Source organism: Ranitomeya imitator, chromosome 1 (genome assembly GCF_032444005.1).
Source record: "Ranitomeya imitator isolate aRanImi1 chromosome 1, aRanImi1.pri, whole genome shotgun sequence".
NCBI classification, from domain to species: Eukaryota; Metazoa; Chordata; class Amphibia; order Anura; family Dendrobatidae; genus Ranitomeya; species Ranitomeya imitator.
In genome coordinates this window covers 1,205,422,997-1,205,439,007 of record NC_091282.1, presented here as the reverse complement: position 1 = coordinate 1,205,439,007, position 16,011 = coordinate 1,205,422,997, and the positions used below count along the sequence as shown (strand labels likewise).

The window sequence follows — 16,011 nt, the reverse complement described above, 5'->3', positions numbered from 1 at the left end:
TCTGAAAAGTGAACTGAACGTAGGACATATGAAATAAATCAAACATGACTTGTGCTCCAAAACCACACAAGGCGGGAACTTAAAGGGAACCATTCACCAGGTTTTTCCCCATATCAAGTACTGCCACCACTAAACTGGAATGCTGTAAAAAAAAAGACCCCAATCCTGTCTGCAGAACCCAAAAAAAGCAGACAGGCCGGTCCGGTTCATTGGGTGTCTCAAGTTTTGTTCCGGCGACTCGTCTCTTCTCACGATCACAATCCTCCTTCCTTGCTTCTTGTGGATGAGGTGTCCCCCGTCCCCATCGAGCTCCTGCACAGGTGTACTTCGCTCAGTCCTGCCGAGGGCAGAACAGCATACAGTAGTGCGCATGCGCCAGGAAAGGCCGAAGAGCATCCTGCCGAAGGCAGAGCAGCATACTGTAGTGCGCATGCGCCAGGAAAGGCCGAAGAGCATCCTGCCGAAGGCAGAGCAGCATACAGTAGTGCGCATGCGCCAGGAAAAGCTGAAGAGCATCCTGCCGAGGGCGGAGCAGCATACTGTAGTGCGCATGCGCCAGGAAAGGCTGAAGAGCATCCTGCCAAAGGCAGAGCAGCATACGGTAGTGTTCATGCACCAGGAAAGGCCGAGTGCATCCTGCCGAAGGCAGAGTAGCATACGGTAGTGCGCATGTGCCAGGAAAGGCCAAAGAGCATCCTGCCGAAGTCAGAGCAGCATATGGTAGAGCGCATGCGCCAGGAAAGGCCAAAGAGCATCCTGCTGAAGGCAGAGCAGCATACGGTAGTGCGCATGCATCAGGAAAAGCTGAAGAGCATCCTGCCGAGGGCAGAGCAGCATACTGTAGTGTGCATGCGCCAGGGAAGGCCGAAGAGCATCCTGCCGAAGGCAGAGCAGCATACAGTAGTGCGCATGCGCCAGGTAAGGCCGAAGAGCATCCTGCCAAGGGCAGAGCAGCATACGGTAGTGGCCATGCGCCAGGAAAGGCCAAGAGTGTCCTGCCGAGGGCAGAGCAGCATACGGTAGTGCGCATGCGCCAGGAAAGCCTGAAGAGCATCCTGCGGAGGGCAGAGCAGCATACGGTAGTGCGCATGCGCCAGGAAAGGCCGACGAGAGTCCTGCCGAGGGCAGAGCAGCTAACGGTAGTGCACATGCACCAGGAAAGGCCAAGAGCATCCTGCCGAGGGCAGAGCAGCAAACGGTAGTGCGCATGCACCAGGGAAGGCCAAAGAGCACCAATGACCCAGAAGTAAAGCCGGCGCATGCGCACTACAGTATGCTACTCTGCCCTCGGTAGGTCAGAGATGGATGTCTGCGCAGGAGCGCGATGAGGGACACTGTGTGGGTGATGTAGGACGCATCATCCAGACGAAGGAGGATGATGATTGTAAGAAGAGAGAAGGCGCCCTGAGATGCCCACTGGACCGGACCCGGCCCAGTCTGTAAGAATAATAAAAGCTATTTTTGGGGGATCCACAGACTGGATTGGGATGTAATGGTGGTGGTCGTGCTTTGTATGGTAGACACCTGGTGACAGGTTCCCTTTAAATTTGCCAAACACAACTCTTCACCATCTAGCAGGATAGCAAAGTTATCAGACCGTGCCCGTAGCACATTGACAAGTTTGTTCCGATGCAGGACCATGGCCCAATAGAGAAAAGCTGCCGCCAGCTGGAGACCACCAATAATGAAGACTCCATGGCTTAGAAGAGTCAAGGAGAATGGGAACCTATAAAGATGTCCTACAATCATAGGTTTATTATTTATTATGAATCAACGCAGAAGAGAAATTAATCTGCAACCGGACACAAGCATGAAGCCCGTGTACCACCTGCTGGAATTGTAAGTCACACCACACTCTGCCTGTCAGAGACTGGAGTCAGAGCTCCGCACCATCTGCTCCCCATCAGGTTGTCAGTGTCAGCACCATACACAGAAAGTGCCCGACTCCGGGATCAAGTTATCTCCCACAATGACAGATGAACAGTGACCTCTGCTCCCCGTCACCGCTCTCAGTAGGGGCCCTCACTTTGGGACTATAGGACCAGGACTATGATGGGACAGTACATCTGATCAACATATCATCCAATACCTGCCCTTTCTTACAAGTTCCTAACTAGTGTGGCATACAGGAAAATTGGGGGGTAACCGGTCACTAGAAAAGGGCCAAAGTCTTGGGTCATATATACCTTTAAAGGGGTTGTCTAGTTTTAGAAAATAAGGTCTGAAATGGTGCCACTCTTGCCTATAGGCCACATCTGGTATTGCAGCTCAGTCTTCTCTCTCTCTATATAATTATTATTCTTATTACCAAAGCAATTTTCTAAATGCAAAATTATTCCGGTTGCTGCGAAACGACTAAACATACGCACTATGGTAGACAACCCGATTTCCGAAACGTACGGTAAACCTCATAAAAATCCTAAAAAAATATAACCGGAGCGCGTCCTATTGGTTGGAGATCAGCGGTCCATTATTATTGACCCCACATCTATGGACGCCCTCTAACTCTGGCACTGTTACCTTGCTCACAGAGACCGCTGCGGGCTGACCAACAGAGTTCAGACAGACACATAACAAGAGACGGTGCCAGGTTTGGGGGGGTGTTTGCCTTCCCGGTGACCATTGGTCACATTTCTGTATATGGGACGCTCTGATATCTATTTGGATCCACCATTTATTAACCCTCCGCGCCCTGGTGGATTGTAAGCTCTGCGGTATTGCTTATACCTAGATCGGTAAGAATAGTGCCGCCCTATAGTGCACCACATACATTCACACAGACATTAGAGCTCTGCGGTCAATCAGACTGATGTGCAGCATACATGTCATTCACAGCCATGACACACATAATGGGGGGCTGTCATTAGAGGGGGGGTCCTTACCTGCTTCCTGAGCGCCTCAAAGGCGGCGCTGATGGTGTGCACCCTGGTCCTCTCCCTGGCATTGGCCAGCAGCCTCCTGGTCTGCTGGATGGCTTTGATCTCTGCAGTCTCCCCCAGCCTCTTCCTAGGAGATGCACAGGGCTCAGGACTGTTGTCGTTGTAAGTCACTGACAAGTAGGAGGTCTCTGGGGGTCGGTGACATACCACCACCCTGGACTGCACCCTTTGCTCCCCGATCTCCAACCCTGGGGCAGCAGAAGGAGGCATTAACCCCTTTTGCCCTGCGAGCACCCCACCACTCAAGTCCAAGGCATCTTCCTCAGCCACCACCACCCTCCTGTCCATCACAGAAGGAGCAGACTGCTCTTGTCCTGGTGTAGACTCCCCCTTGACCTGATGATGAGGATGATGAGGATCATGACCACCCAAGTCCACATTAAAAGTTTGGTAGCCATTGACCTTCTTGAGGAGCTCCCTGTTCTTCCTCTTCAGCCTCTTGATATCCTTCCATTGGGGATCGTGCAGGATCTGGAGGTTCCTCATAGTTGGGGAGCAGTGATGATGGTGATGAGGAGGATGATGATGAGGAGGATGATGGGGCTCCTGTGCTGTGGGCAGTCACGGTGTCACTCGCTGCTGTCCCTGCAGCATGTCTGCTGAGTGCACCCTGAGCTCCCCATCTGTGTTTGTTTAGCCTCAGCTTACACAGAAGCCCCTGTTAGTGAGATCAGTCAGCATGCCGCCTGCTCCTCAGCCAGGGAGGCTTTCCAGCCACACAGATGAGCTGCTCTTTAAAGGGGCAGGAAGCCTTTTTCTTCCCTCTCTCCCTCTCCCGAACAGCTGGGCTGCCAATCCCCTCTTTGTTCTGGGGATGGTGAATAAGCTGCTTCCTTTAGAACTGAGGAATCCCGGGGAAATGATACGTGATATTATTATTCTGCAGCCACCCTTTCACTGCCGGAGCCTGGAGCTGGAAGAGATGCAAAGCTGCAGAGATGAAATATGCTGCAGAGTGTGAGAGGCAGGGGCATCACTCAGGGCTTGGGGGGCAGCAAGTCACTGACTGGGGGGATCACAGCTACTCACTGTCTATGTATAGCATGGCCTGGAGCAGTGTGGGATATATATATAACAAGTGGCTGGAGGAGCAGTGATGGCATTACTTGCAGGCGTAGAAGTGATGTCATCCCATAACTGGAGAGCAGTGATGTCACTTGTTACATAATTCTGGAGAGCAGTGATGTCACTTGTTACATAATTCTGGAGAGCAGTGATGTCACCTCTTACCTAATTCTGGAGAGCAGTGATGTCACTTGTCACATAATTCTGGAGAGCAGTGATGTCACCTCTTACCTAATTCTGGAGAGCAGTGATGTCACTTGTCACATAATTCTGGAGAGCAGTGATGTCACATGTTACATAGTTCTGGAGAGCAGTGATGTCACGTTACATAGTTCTGGAGAGCAGTGATGTCATCCCATGTTTAGAGCGCAGTGATGCCACCTCTTACCTAATTCTGCACTGCGCCTGTCAGCCTTTCAATCCAGACAGTATTGATGTCATTGATGTCATCTCATATCTATACAGTTAAAATATTCCATATCTTAAGAGCAGTGATGTCGCTTGTTACATAATTCTGGAGAGCAGTGATGTCACTTGTTACATAATTTTCGAGAGTAATGATGTCACTTACTACATAATTCTGGAGAGCTGTGATGTCACTTATTACATAATTCTGGAGAGCAGTGATGTCACTTATTACATAATTCTGGAGAGCAGTGATGTCACTTACTACATAATTCTGGAGAGCAGTGATGTCACTTACTACATAATTCTCGAGAGTAATGATGTCACTTACTACATAATTCTGGAGAGCTGTGATGTCACTTATTACATAATTCTGGAGAGCAGTGATGTCACTTACTACATAATTCTGGAGAGCAGTGATGTCACTTATTACATAATTCTGGAGAGCAGTGATGTCACTTACTACATAATTCTGGAGAGCAGTGATGTCACTTACTACATAATTCTCGAGAGTAATGATGTCACTTACTACATAATTCTGGAGAGCTGTGATGTCACTTATTACATAATTCTGGAGAGCAGTGATGTCACTTACTACATAATTCTGGAGAGCAGTGATGTCACTTACTACATAATTCTCGAGAGTAATGATGTCACTTACTACATAATTCTGGAGAGCTGTGATGTCACTTATTACATAATTCTGGAGAGCAGTGATGTCACTTACTACATAATTCTGGAGAGCAGTGATGTCACTTGTTACATAATTCTGGAGAGCAGTGATGTCACTTGTTACATACTTCTGGAGAGCAGTGATGTCACTTATTACATAATTTTGTAGAGCAGTGATGTGACTTATTACATAATTCTGGAGAGCTGTGAAGTTACTTGTTACATAATTCTGGAGAGAAGTGATGTCACTTATTACATAATTCTGGAGAGCTGTGATGTCACTTATTACATAATTCTGGAGAGCAGTGATGTCACTTCTTACATAATTCTGGAGAGCAGTGATGTCACTTACTACATAATTCTCGAGAGTAATGATGTCACTTACTACATAATTCTGGAGAGCTGTGATGTCACTTATTACATAATTCTGGAGAGCAGTGATGTCACTTACTACATAATTCTGGAGAGCAGTGATGCCACTTGATACATAATTCTGGAGAGCAGTGATGTCACTTGTTACATACTTCTGGAGAGCAGTGATGTCACTTATTACATAATTTTGTAGAGCAGTGATGTGACTTATTACATAATTCTGGAGAGCTGTGAAGTTACTTGTTACATAATTCTGGAGAGAAGTGATGTCACTTATTACATAATTCTGGAGAGCTGTGATGTCACTTGTTACATAATTTTGGAGAGCAGTGATGTCACTTGTTACATAATTTTGGAGAGCAGTGATGTCACTTATTACATAATTCTGGAGAGCAGTGATGTCACTTATTACATAATTCTGGAGAGCAGTGATGTCACTTATTACATAATTCTGGAGAGCAGTAATGTCACTTATTACATCATTCTGGTGAGCAGTGATGTCACTTATTACATCATTCTGGAGAGCAGTCATGTCACTTGTTACCTAATTCTGGAGAGCAGTGATGTCACTTATTACATAATTCTGGAGAGCAGTGATGTCACTTATTACATAATTCTGGAGAACAGTGATGTCACTTATTACATCATTCTGGAGAGCAGTGATGTCACTTGTTACCTAATTCTGGAGAGCAGTGATGTCACTTATTACATAATTTTGGTCAGCAGTGATGTCACTTATTACCTACTTCTGGAGAGCAGTGATGTCACTTGTTACATATTTCTGGAAAACACTGCTTTTTTTTCAACAGAAACTTGGGAAAAATTTAACAAAACGTTCTAAAACACTTAAAGAGTTAATTATTATTTTTCATAAATAATAATCATCATCATTTTGATTTCTATATCACCAACCTATTCCGCAGCACTTTACATTTTAGAGGGGACTCGTCCTGACAGGGACATTAACAGAATAACACAAAGCTCAGATACCAAATAAATTAACAATACAAGTAATTTTTATTTCATAAATCAATAATATACTTGAAAATAAGCAACTTTGTAATAAATCTTATCAGAAAAATCTGCTTCGCACTCCTCATCCGATGATTCATTTTGAAAAATTCCCAGTTCAAGGGTAAAATATGTATTCGGTGAAGACAGATTTTTACATTAGTGAGATAGGAGATGACAGTTGGTGCTGATAAGATTCTATGCAGATGGGGGTGGAGCTCTGATTCTAGCTCCTCCCCTCTCCATGGAATATTATAAGCACCGACTATCTCAGTAATGGGAAAACCTTCACTGAATATAAATTTTACGCGTGAATTGACAATGATGAAAACAAATCATCGGTGCGGGAGGAGAAAGAATCGGATTTCGCTGATAAGATTTATTACAAAGTTGCTTATTTTCAAGTGTATTATTGATTTATCAAATAAAAACGCTTTAAGTGATCCTAGCCATAGAGTGCAGACTGCGCCCCAATTAGTGTGCAGCCCCCGGGCAGGAGCCTGGGCGAGGAGCTCAGACCACACGACTTCCCGATAGATAACATTATGTAGCATTTTGTATTGGCCCAAGACTAGATGATATAGAGGCTTCAGTCACTTTTGGGCCCTGGTCTGGGGGGCCCCACGGTGCCTCTGCCGCGTAGGATGACAGCAGTACTATAAATTGGATGCGAGGGTTAGGGGGGCCCGTTATAGATTTTGGATTGGGTCCTAGAAGCGTCAGGTTCTGCCTCTGCTTCTCCCGGGGCTGCAGCTTATAATAACCACATAGCGCTATAATATTCACATCATTTCATGGTTCTGGAAGTTCCGGAACTAAGAACTGCAGGAAGAACAAAGCTGTTGTCGTGACAACCACAGCCAATCATTTACTGTAAGCAATCGCCATGCCTGACCTTGCAGGTTAACTGTCAGTGATCCAAAATAAACGCGTAAGAAAATCGCTAAAATAGCAATCGCATTTGATAAAGGCGGCCAGAAATGGTCTTTCATAGTCCCTTTAATGTTATCAGGTTACCGGCGAAGGCAATAAACATTCTAGAACTGTGTTAGGGAATTGCATTTAAGCAATTCCCTAACATTATTCTATAGTAATATGGAATAAATGGCGCTATAACAATATATAACAATAAATAATAATAATAATAATAGTGAGGCTCCATTAAGCTATATTTTACCATCCAAACATGGAATATTTAATCTATAGACAGGAAAAATAACGACGTATTTATGAAAGTCAAAGGCCGGAGGAAAAAAAAAGGTGAATCTCTATCTCAGGAGCTCTGAGAAGCCTGAATGAGACCAGGGTGGAGGCTGCTGGTGATTTGGAGGTGGTGAATGATAGCAATTGGCAAAGACACATGATGTGACTCCAACAGTGGCCACAAGAGGGCAGCAGAGGGAGGACAAATCACTCAAAAAGTGGACGTTTTAACTCTTTGAGAGCCAGCATTTTATTTCTTGTCTTTTTCAGCTTTATTAGGGGTTCGTGTATAAAGAGTAAAAAGTTCGTCTTTAAAGACTAACATTGAAATAAACTTATTTTGGCAATTTTTTTTTTACCAGAATTCTTGCATAAAACAGTTCGAAATGATGCAAACATCTTTGCGTTTTTATGCTTTATAAACTCTTTGCGTAAGTGATGTCAGCAATGAGCTTTACATTTCTGCGCCAAATTCAGGCCCCCGCCTCTTAGGCTATGTTCACACTTTGCGGATTTTGCTGCGAATCCGCAGCAGTTTCCCATGAGTTTACAGTACAATGTAAACCTATGGGAAACAAAAAACGCAGTGCACATGCTGCGGAAAAAAACGCGCGGAAACGCTGTGGATTACATTCAGCAGCATGTCACTTCTTTTCTGTGGATTTTCACCTGCTCCAATAGGAAACTGCAGATGAAAATCCGCAGAAGAATCCGCAGTAAAAACCGCGACGGGTTTTCACTGCGGATTTGGGAATTCCGCTGCGGAAAAATCCGCAGTGGAATCTGCAAAGTGTGTACATAGCCTTAATGAATTTGAGTCTATGAATTTTGTTTAATTATTATTTGTACTTTTTGGTGGGGTATGTGATATGACCCTATGGGATCATTAACAAACCTTTGTGGGACATTTGCAATTTATTTATTTTATTCCATTCTAAGACACCAATCGGCATCACCAGGAAAAGCAACCCGCTGTGGAGTTAGTGGAAGCAATAATGTAACATCCCTGGTGGCCTAGGGTACTGAAGTGGTTAATGCTAATATCTTCACTGATTTAAATTAGTGAACACATTAATATAACGGCTAGAGTAATGAAGTGGTTAATGCCTACATCCCCAGTTATCTAAATTAACTAATACAATTTTCTAACGTCCCTGGTGGACTAGGGTAATGAAGTGGTTAATACCATCGTACCCTGTGATCTAAATTAGTAAATGCAGTAATATAATGTCCATAGTGGTTTAGGGTACTGGTGATCTAGGATACTGAAGTGGTTAATGCCAACATACCCAGTGTTCTACATTAGTAACATAGTAACATAGTTAGTAAGGCCGAAAAAAGACATTTGTCCATCCAGTTCAGCCTATATTCCATCATAATAAATCCCCAGATCTACGTCCTTCTACAGAACCTAATAATTATATGATACAATATTGTTCTGCTCCAGGAAGACATCCAGGCCTCTCTTGAACCCCTCGACTGAGTTCGCCATCACCACCTCCTCAGGCAAGCAATTCCAGATTCTCACTGCCCTAACAGTAAAGAATCCTCTTCTATGTTGGTGGAAAAACCTTCTCTCCTCCAGACGCAAAGAATGCCCCCTTGTGCCCGTCACCTTCCTTGGTATAAACAGATCCTCAGCGAGATATTTGTATTGTCCCCTTATATACTTATACATGGTTATTAGATCGCCCCTCAGTCGTCTTTTTTCTAGACTAAATAATCCTAATTTCGCTAATCTATCTGGGTATTGTAGTTCTCCCATCCCCTTTATTAATTTTGTTGCCCTCCTTTGTACTCTCTCTAGTTCCATTATATCCTTCCTGAGCACCGGTGCCCAAAACTGGACACAGTACTCCATGTGCGGTCTAACTAGGGATTTGTACAGAGGCAGTATAATGCTCTCATCATGTGTATCCAGACCTCTTTTAATGCACCCCATGATCCTGTTTGCCTTGGCAGCTGCTGCCTGGCACTGGCTGCTCCAGGTAAGTTTATCATTAACTAGGATCCCCAAGTCCTTCTCCCTGTCAGATTTACCCAGTGGTTTCCCGTTCAGTGTGTAATGGTGATATTGATTCCCTCTTCCCATGTGTATAACCTTACATTTATCATTGTTAAACCTCATCTGCCACCTTTCAGCCCAAGTTTCCAACTTATCCAGATCCATCTGTAGCAGAATACTATCTTCTCTTGTATTAACTGCTTTACATAGTTTTGTATCATCTGCAAATATCGATATTTTACTGTGTAAACCTTCTACCAGATCATTAATGAATATGTTGAAGAGAACAGGTCCCAATACTGACCCCTGCGGTACCCCACTGGTCACAGCGACCCAGTTAGAGACTATACCATTTATAACCACCCTCTGCTTTCTATCACTAAGCCAGTTACTAACCCATTTACACACATTTTCCCCCAGACCAAGCATTCTCATTTTGTGTACCAACCTCTTGTGCGGCACGGTATCAAACGCTTTGGAAAAATCGAGATATACCACGTCCAATGACTCACCGTGGTCCAGTCTATAGCTTACCTCTTCATAAAAACTGATTAGATTGGTTTGACAGGAGCGATTTCTCATAAACCCATGCTGATATGGAGTTAAACAGTTATTCTCATTGAGATAATCCAGAATAACATCCCTCAGAAACCCTTCAAATATTTTACCAACAATAGAGGTTAGACTTACTGGCCTATAATTTCCAGGTTCACTTTTAGAGCCCTTTTTGAATATTGGCACCACATTTGCTATGCGCCAGTCCTGCGGAACAGACCCTGTCGCTATAGAGTCACTAAAAATAAGAAATAATGGTTTATCTATTACATTACTTAGTTCTCTTAGTACTCGTGGGTGTATGCCATCCGGACCCGGAGATTTATCTATTTTAATCTTATTTAATCTTAGTGAATGCATTAATGTAACGTCCCTGGTGGTCTAGGGTACTGAAGTGGTTAATGCCAACATACCCAGTGTTCTACATTAGTGAATGCATTAATGTAACATCCCTGGTGGTCTAGGGTACTGAAGTGGTTAATGCCAACACACCCAGTGATCTAAACCAGTGAATGCATTAATGTAACATCCCTGGTGGTCTAGGGTACTGAAGTGGTTAATGCCAACACACCCAGTGATCTAAACCAGTGAATGCATTAATGTAACATCCCTGGTGGTCTAGGGTACTGAAGTGGTTAATGCCAACATACCCAGTGTTCTACATTAGTGAATACATTAATGTAACATCCCTGGTGGTCTAGGGTACTGAAGTGGTTAATGCCAACATACCCAGTGTTCTACATTAGTGAATACATTAATGTAACATCCCTGGTGGTCTAGGGTACTGAAGTGGTTAATGCCAACACACCCAGTGATCTAAACCAGTGAATGCATTAATGTAACATCCCTGGTGGTCTAGGGTACTGAAGTGGTTAATGCCAACACACCCAGTGATCTAAACCAGTGAATGCATTAATGTAACATCCCTGGTGGTCTAGGGTACTGAAGTGGTTAATGCCAACATACCCAGTGTTCTACATTAGTGAATACATTAATGTAACATCCCTGGTGGTCTAGGGTACTGAAGTGGTTAATGCCAACACACCCAGTGATCTAAACCAGTGAATGCATTAATGTAACATCCCTGGTGGTCTAGGGTACTGAAGTGGTTAATGCCAACACACCCAGTGTTCTACATTAGTGAATACATTAATGTAACATCCCTGGTGGTCTAGGGTACTGAAGTGGTTAATGCCAACATACCCAGTGTTCTACATTAGTGAATACATTAATGTAACATCCCTGGTGGTCTAGGGTACTGAAGTGGTTAATGCCAACACACCCAGTGATCTAAACCAGTGAATGCATTAATGTAACATCCCTGGTGGTCTAGGGTACTGAAGTGGTTAATGCCAACACACCCAGTGATCTAAACCAGTGAATGCATTAATGTAACATCCCTGGTGGTCTAGGGTACTGAAGTGGTTAATGCCAACATACCCAGTGTTCTACATTAGTGAATACATTAATGTAACATCCCTGGTGGTCTAGGGTACTGAAGTGGTTAATGCCAACATACCCAGTGTTCTACATTAGTGAATACATTAATGTAACATCCCTGGTGGTCTAGGGTACTGAAGTGGTTAATGCCAACACACCCAGTGATCTAAACCAGTGAATGCATTAATGTAACATCCCTGGTGGTCTAGGGTACTGACTGTTGGTGGTTAATACCAACAACCCTAATTAATGAATGCATTACTGAAGTGATTAATACGAACATCACCAGTGATCTATATCAGTGATATTATTTCTGGTACATTCCTTGTGGTCAAGGGTACAACGTGGTGGCATCTTATGTGACGTTCATTATAAGGGAAAATGCCGATGACATGATGAAGAGCAGGAACATCTCTGGTCCATACATGGAGGTTCTGATGGGGCGGCACATGGATGTTCGGCCATAAAGCTTCTGACCGTACTGTAACACATCTGGGAAGGAGCCTCACACCCAGAATAAATTGCGCTTAATTATCCTGAAATAACGTGACACATTGCGTCTGGCCGAGCAGAGGAACAGCTGCGCTCCTCAAGGAATGCTGATCATCAGATGGGTCCAAACTCCAGGAAGGTCTCAGTGAGGTCGGAGGGAAACACGTGTGGACTCCATGTCCCACCATGTGATGTAACCCAAGAGAGCTGGTGGCATAGCTCTTGGTGGACATGACATTAGAGGACGTTCTATCTGTCCGAGCACGATCACGATGGAAATAGCGGAAATCGTATCATTAGATGCCATTATGTAGTCAGGTGAGTGGTGGCCCTAAATGTAACACTTCCCCACAATGTCCATGTTAGTACAAAGCTTACCTCACATCCATAAGAAGCCATTACTCTACCTTACACATCACATGGAACTATAGAAAGAATGGAGATGACAAATCACCATTAGGCCCCACACCAGCAGCGTAGTTACCGGGGGGCAGAGGGTGCCCCGCTCTCTGAGGGGGCCCACCCGGAGCTACGCTACTGTAACTGTATCAGCGCGCGCAGAGAACCGATACAGTTACATTCTGCGGCATAGCAGTGGGCCCCCCACCTGTCATCGGAAAGTCAGCTGTACCAGTATTTAGCCGATACAGCTGATCACATTGATGGGAGAAGAAGGGTTACGCTCCTTCTGCCATCATCCCCCTGTCAACGTCTGACGTCACCGACCATTGTCAGGAGATGAGCGGGCGCTCAGAGCTGCGGAGGAACCAGGAAGAAGAGAGGTGAGTATTTTTTTTTTTTTTATGGGGGCTGCCTTATACTACAGGGTGTGCCTATAGGGGTGCTGCTTTATACTACAGTCTGCCTATGTGCTGCTGTCTTATACTACATGGTCTGCCTATGGGGTGCTGCCTTATACTACAGGGTCTGCCTATAGGAGTGTTGCCTTATACTACAGTATCTGCTTATGGGGTGCTGCCTTAAACTACAGGGTCTGCCTATAGGGGTGCTGTCTTATACTACAGAGTCTGCCTATAGGGGTGGTGCCTTATACTACAGGGTCTGCCTGTAGGAGTGTTGCCTTATACTACAGGGTCTGCCTGTAGGAGTGTTGCCTTATACTACAGTATCTGCTTATGGGGTGCTGCCTTAAACTACAGGGTCTGCCTATAGGGGTGCTGCCTTATACTACAGGGTCTGCCTATAGGGGTGCTGCCTTATACTACAGGGTCTGCCTATAGGGGTGGTGCCTTATACTACAGGGTCTGCCTGTAGGAGTGTTGCCTTATACTACAGTATCTGCTTATGGGGTGCTGCCTTAAACTACAGGGTCTGCCTATAGGGGTGCTGCCTTATACTACAGGGTCTGCCTATAGGTGTGCTGTCTTATACTACAGAGTCTGCCTATAGGGGTGGTGCCTTATACTACAGGGTCTGCCTGTAGGAGTGTTGCCTTATACTACAGTATCTGCTTATGGGGTGCTGCCTTAAACTACAGGGTCTGCCTATAGGGGTGCTCCCTTATACTACAGGGTCTGCCTATAGGGGTGCTACCTTATACTACAGGCTCTGCCTATAGGGGTGCTGCTTTATACTACAGTTTGCCTATTGGGGCTGCCTTATACTACAGGGTCTGCCTATTGGGGTGATGCTTTAATGCTTTATACTACAGGGTCTGCCTATGGGGTGCTGCCTTATACTACAGGGTCTGCTTATAGGGGTGCTGCCTTATACTACAGGGTACGCATATAGGGGTGCTGCTTTATACTAGAGTCTGCCTATATTATAGGCTGTCTATATTATAGTCTGTCTTTATTATAGGCTGAACTGGATGGACAAATGTCTTTTTTCGGCCTTACTAACTATGTTACTATGTTACTATGTATGTTACCTATAGGGGTGCTGCTTTATACTACAGTTTGCCTATAGGGGTGCTGCTTTATACTACAGGGTTTGCCTATGGGGTGCTGCCTTATACTACAGGGTTTGCCTATAGGGGTGCTGCCTTATACTACAGGGCCTGCCTATGGGGTGCTGCCTTATACTACAGGGTCTGCCTATAGGGGTGCTGCCTTATACTACAGGGTCTGCCTATAGGGGTGCTGCTTTATACTATAGAGTCTGCCTATGGGGGCTGCCTTATACTACAGGGTCTGCCTATAGGGGTGCTGCTTTATGCTACAGGGTCTGCCTATGGGGTGCTGCCTTATACTACAGGGTCTGCCTATAGGGGTGCTGCCTTATACTACAGGGTCTGCTTATAGGGGTGCTGCCTTATACTACAGGGTACGCATATAGGGGTGCTGCTTTATACTAGAGTCTGCCTATAGGGGTGCTGCTTTATACTACAGTTTGCCTATAGGGGTGCTGCTTTATACTACAGGGTCTGCCTATGGGGTGCTGCCTTATACTACAGGGTTTGCCTATAGGGGTGCTGCCTTATACTACAGGGCCTGCCTATGGGGTGCTGCCTTATACTACAGGGTCTGCCTATAGGGGTGCTGCCTTATACTACAGGGTCTGCCTATAGGGGTGCTGCTTTACACTATAGAGTCTGCCTATGGGGGCTGCCTTATACTACAGGGTCTGCCTATAGGGGTGCTGCTTTATGTACAGGGTCTGCCTATGGGGTGCTGCCTTATACTACAGGGTCTGCCTATAGGGGTGCTTTATACTACAGGGTCTGCCTATAGGGGTGTTGCCTTATACAACAGGGTCTGCCTAAGAGGTGCTGCCTTAGATTACAGGGTCTGCCTATGGGAGTGCTGTCTTATACTACAGGGTCTGCCTGTGGGGTGCTGCCTTATACTACAGGGTCTGCCTATAGGGGTACTGCCTTAGATTACAGGGTCTGCCTATGGGAGTGCTGTCTTATACTACAGGGTCTGCCTGTGGGGTGCTGCCTTTTACTACAGGGTCTGCCTATAGGGGTGCTGCCTTATACTACTGGGTCTGCCTGGGGGTGCTGCCTTATACTACAGGGTCTGCCTATGTGGGTGCTGCCTTATACTACAGGGTCTGCCTATGGGGGTGCTGCCTTATACTTCAGGGTCTGCCTAAGGGGTGCTGCCTTATACTACCATTATACTACAGAGTCTGCCTATGGCTGCTGCCTTGTGGTATAGAATCTGCCTATGGGGGTGCATTCTACAATATAGAGTAGGCCAATGGGGAGTGCATTATACTATATGGAGGCTTATGGGGAGTGCATTATACTATATTTAGGACAATATGGTGCATTATACTATATGGAGGCTATCTAGATGGGCATCATACAGTGTGAAGATTACAGTGAGGGGGCCATCGTACAGTGTGGGAATTACACTGAAGTGGCTATCATACAGTTTGGAGGCTACTAAGGGGTTAGTATACTGTGTGGGTGGTACTATACAGTGAGGGGGCATTATCTATATATATAATTGTCTAAGGGTTTTTCCGTCTGTCTGTCTGTCTGTCTGTCCTGGAAATCCCGCGTCTTTGATTGGTCGAGGCCGCCAGGCCTCAACCAATCAGCGACGGGCACAGCATGGCAACGATGATGTCATAAAGGTTGCCTCGACCAATCAGCGACGGGCACAGTCTGCCGCGAATTCGCCTCGACCAATCAGCGACGGTCACAGTATCGATGTAGATGTCATAATGGTTGCCATGGCGACGATGATGTCATAAAGGTTGCCTCGACCAATCAGCGACGGGCACAGTCTGCCGCGAATTCTGGAATCATCATTGTCCATATACTACGGGGACATGCATATTCTAGAATACCCGATGCGTTAGAATCGGGCCACAATCTAGTACTGTGTATAAGAGAGCATCATGCTGTGTATAAGGGAGCTGTACAGGGAGGAGACT

At 45.4% G+C, this 16,011-nt stretch overlaps 1 protein-coding gene across 1 annotated transcript in view; it reads right to left on the bottom strand.

The window, feature by feature from the left end:
• The window catches only part of ATOH8 (atonal bHLH transcription factor 8), a 58,745-nt gene extending 54,996 nt beyond the window's left edge, over nucleotides 1-3,749 (bottom strand). Inside the window, exon 1 of the mRNA XM_069744918.1 lies at nucleotides 2,883-3,749. Within this exon, the coding sequence (XP_069601019.1) occupies nucleotides 2,883-3,425 (543 nt within the window). The 5' untranslated portion in view covers nucleotides 3,426-3,749. The remainder of the gene's footprint in view (nucleotides 1-2,882) is intronic.
• Between the last annotated feature and the right edge of the window lie 12,262 nt (nucleotides 3,750-16,011).